Source organism: Emiliania huxleyi (genome assembly GCF_000372725.1).
Source record: "Emiliania huxleyi CCMP1516 chromosome Unknown EMIHUscaffold_2171, whole genome shotgun sequence".
Lineage (NCBI taxonomy): Eukaryota > Haptophyta > Isochrysidales > Noelaerhabdaceae > Emiliania > Emiliania huxleyi.
Genome location: NW_005200441.1, coordinates 1 through 3,024, shown reverse-complemented (window position 1 = coordinate 3,024; position 3,024 = coordinate 1). Strand labels below are relative to the sequence as shown.

At 64.5% G+C, this 3,024-nt stretch overlaps 2 protein-coding genes across 2 annotated transcripts; one reads left to right on the top strand and one right to left on the bottom strand.

Moving 5' to 3' along the window:
* Positions 1–8: 8 nt before the first annotated feature.
* Positions 9–431, bottom strand: EMIHUDRAFT_254202 (hypothetical protein; the record flags this gene model as incomplete). The annotated part of the gene is made up of 1 exon (XM_005780344.1): positions 9–431. A coding segment is annotated over one exon (423 nt), but the record flags the coding sequence as incomplete, so codon positions are not given.
* A 2,032-nt stretch (positions 432–2,463) lies between these two features.
* On the top strand, positions 2,464–2,652 carry EMIHUDRAFT_50441 (hypothetical protein; the record flags this gene model as incomplete). The annotated part of the gene is made up of 1 exon (XM_005780343.1): positions 2,464–2,652. A coding segment is annotated over one exon (189 nt), but the record flags the coding sequence as incomplete, so codon positions are not given.
* Positions 2,653–3,024: the final 372 nt, after the last annotated feature.

Sequence of the window (3,024 nt, the reverse complement as noted above, 5' to 3'; positions counted from 1 at the left end):
CGCGGCACGACCGCCACGCCGCCCGAGTACGCGCAGCGCTTCGGGTAGACCTGGTCCTCGATGGAGACGCCTGCGAACCCGGCCTTTGCGTAGCCCTCGATGGTGCGGCGCACGTTGCCGCTGCCGCCGAAGCCGGTGTCGCCATCGCCAATGACGAGAAGCCGCCGCGTGTCAATCGCCGCACAGATGTTCTGTCCGACGGAAAGCTGCTCGCCGTACGAGATGAGCCCGGCGTCGGGCAGGGCCAGGCCGCTCGCGGAGACGGCAAAGCCAGACATGAAGGCAACCCTGAAGCCGGCCCGCTCAATCAGCCGCGCAGAGAGCGCGTCGTGGCAGGCCGGCATGACCTCGCAGCGCGAGGCCTCGCGTGCGTCGTCGAGAAGAGTGCGCAGCCTGGCGGCCGGCGTCGGATGTGGGTGGCCCTGGTCCATGAGGATGGGCGTGTGTGTGTGTGTGTTAGATTGTGTTTCCCGTGCCCAGGGTTCGGACTTTTTGCGGGGTATGGTATGGTAGGGTCGGCGCCCTGGCGCCGCGACCATACCCCCCCACGCGCAGAGTACGGACCCTGGGCACGGCAAGACCAAACCAACCCACCCCCCGCCCCGCCACTCGAGTTGGAACAGGGCCGGTCACATCAGATGCGGGGCGCGAGGCTGGGCTGTCCTCTCGACGCAGCCTGCGCGAGGTGACCCGCCGGCAATCGTGCTCACCCCTCAGAGCGTGTCCGCAAAGGCCGCCAGGGCCTTGCGTGCCGGCGCAAGCGCGGGCGCAGGCGCGGGCGCGGCCGGTGCGAGCGCGGGCGCGGGCGCGGGCGCGGTCTCCGCCGGCGCCGCCTCCGCCATGGTCACCTCGGGCGCGGGCGCGGGCGCGGTCTCCGCCGGCGCCGCCTCCGCCATGGTCACCTCCGCTGGAACGGCCTCCGCCTCCGCCGCCTCCCGTCCATCATGCGGACGGCATGCGGTGCAATCGCAGCGTCGAGCTGTGCGATGCAAGACGCAAGCGTACCAGCGCAGCAGCTGCGCACAGCGGCGCGCTCGGCGTCGTCGGGCAGCGAGCTGTCCAGGAGCCGAAGTTGAGGCGGCGTCGCGGCGAGAAGGCCCGCGACAGTATCGAAGCGGCCGGGGCCGCCGTGAGTCGGCATCGTGTCCGCGGCTGTGTACTCGAGTACGGCGGCTGTGTACTGGGTTCGAACCCTGAACACGTGGCCGCTCCAGCGATTGACCATACCCCCCCACCCGTCGAGCAGGCCGCCTCCGGCGGCCAGGACCATACCCCCCCACCCTTTTGGCGCCGACCCTACCATACCTTACCCCGCAAAAAGTTGGAATCCTGTGTGGAGTGGGCCTAAGAGAAGAAACCATTCATTTCTGTGTCCGGTCTGGTAATCCTCCCATCCCTCCCTTGGGTTGTCTGTTTTCTTTCTTTCTTTTTCGGTCTGGGTACAGGAAAGCCCATGTGCTGGCGGCGTGCGGTCCTCCCATCCCTCCCTTGGCTTGTCCGTTTTGTTTCTTTCTTTTAGCCCATCCCTCCCTGTCTGTTTTCTTTCTTTCTTTTACCTTCCTTGTTTTTTGTCTTTGAGAGAGTTGTGAGAGAGAGATTTTTGTGAGAGAGATTTTTAGCAATCCCACAACTCTTGTTTTGTTTGTGTTGTTGTGGAAAGCCCGAGGTGACGGGGGTCGTGGGGTGCAAGGAGCGTGGCCGTCAGGTGGACGCAGGAGACGGACCGCTCGACCACTCGACTCACGAACGACTGGAAAGGGACGAACGATGGGTCAAAATAAATAAGACCACGCGTATGGAGACGGGTGGGTCAAGAAGAATGCAGGCTGCAAGTGGATGGGGGCCCAGTACTACGACGCGAAGTGGGTCAAGAAAGCCATAACGCGGCTGGTGCTCGTGGAGACTTTGGGTGGCATTGCGCCGCCCACCAAGCAGTTCCTCCACGTGTTCGCCAAGGAAGCGGTGGGCACCAACACGGACCGGACGGTGTATGGGGCGGCGTCGCCGAGCGCCGAGCGCCTCCTGCCCTATCCTCCTTTGTCGTCCACCACACGCAGCAGATCTCCATCCATGGATGGGCATGTGGCGGCGGTGGCTGGCGGGCGACGCCGAAAACATCAAGCAAGAGAGAGAGAGAGACATCCACATCAAGAGAGAGAGAGAGAGATTTTCAATACCAAACAACTCTAACACTCACACAACAAGCAGGCGCGCAATGCGCGTGCCGACTGGGTTAAATCCCCTGGGCGTGCCGAATGGGTCAACGACGTCAAGAACAAGCAAGCGGCAGACGTCCTCTTACCCTCGGCGCCAGTGGGGGGCGCCCACACCGCCTTGCTCCACTTCACGTAAACGCACAACCACTCACCCTTCAACATTCGCTGTACTGTAGGCGCCGAACGAGCAGCACGCCGACGACGGCTGATGGGCTCGTTCACTCCAGGTGTCTCTGTGAGCGAGAGCTACTACTCGCTGCTCAGCGTCGAGCCGCACGCCACTCCCGACGAGATCCGAAAAGCGTACCGCAAGCTGGCGCTGCGATTCCATCCGGATAAGAATCCCGACGCGGGCGAAACCTTTCAGAAGATCTCGACGGCGTACGCAACACTGTCCGACCCGCAGCGGCGGCAAGTGTACGACCGCTTCGGCGAGCAGGGCGTGCAGATCATGGAGCAGGCGGCCGCATACGGCGTGCCTCCCTGGCTGCTCAACCCGGCGGCACAGTCGGGGCTGCTCTGCGTGCTGTTGGTGGTTGTGGTAGGGCTGGTGGTGGTCTTCCCCGTCATCCTCACGATGCGCATCGATGGCGGCCTCGCCTGGCCCTGGCCCGCCGTCTTCACCCCCCCTTTGGCTCGTCGACTTTGCTCGTGCTTTGCCCTCCGCCGCCGCCCAGCCCCGCGCGGAACCGGGAACGCCCGGCCTGCTTGGGCCGGTGCGGTCCCCAAAAACCGCCCGGGCAAGGTCAACCCTGGGGCGCTTGGCTGGCTTCGCCCTTTTTCAGCTTGGCTGGCTCCGCCCCTACCA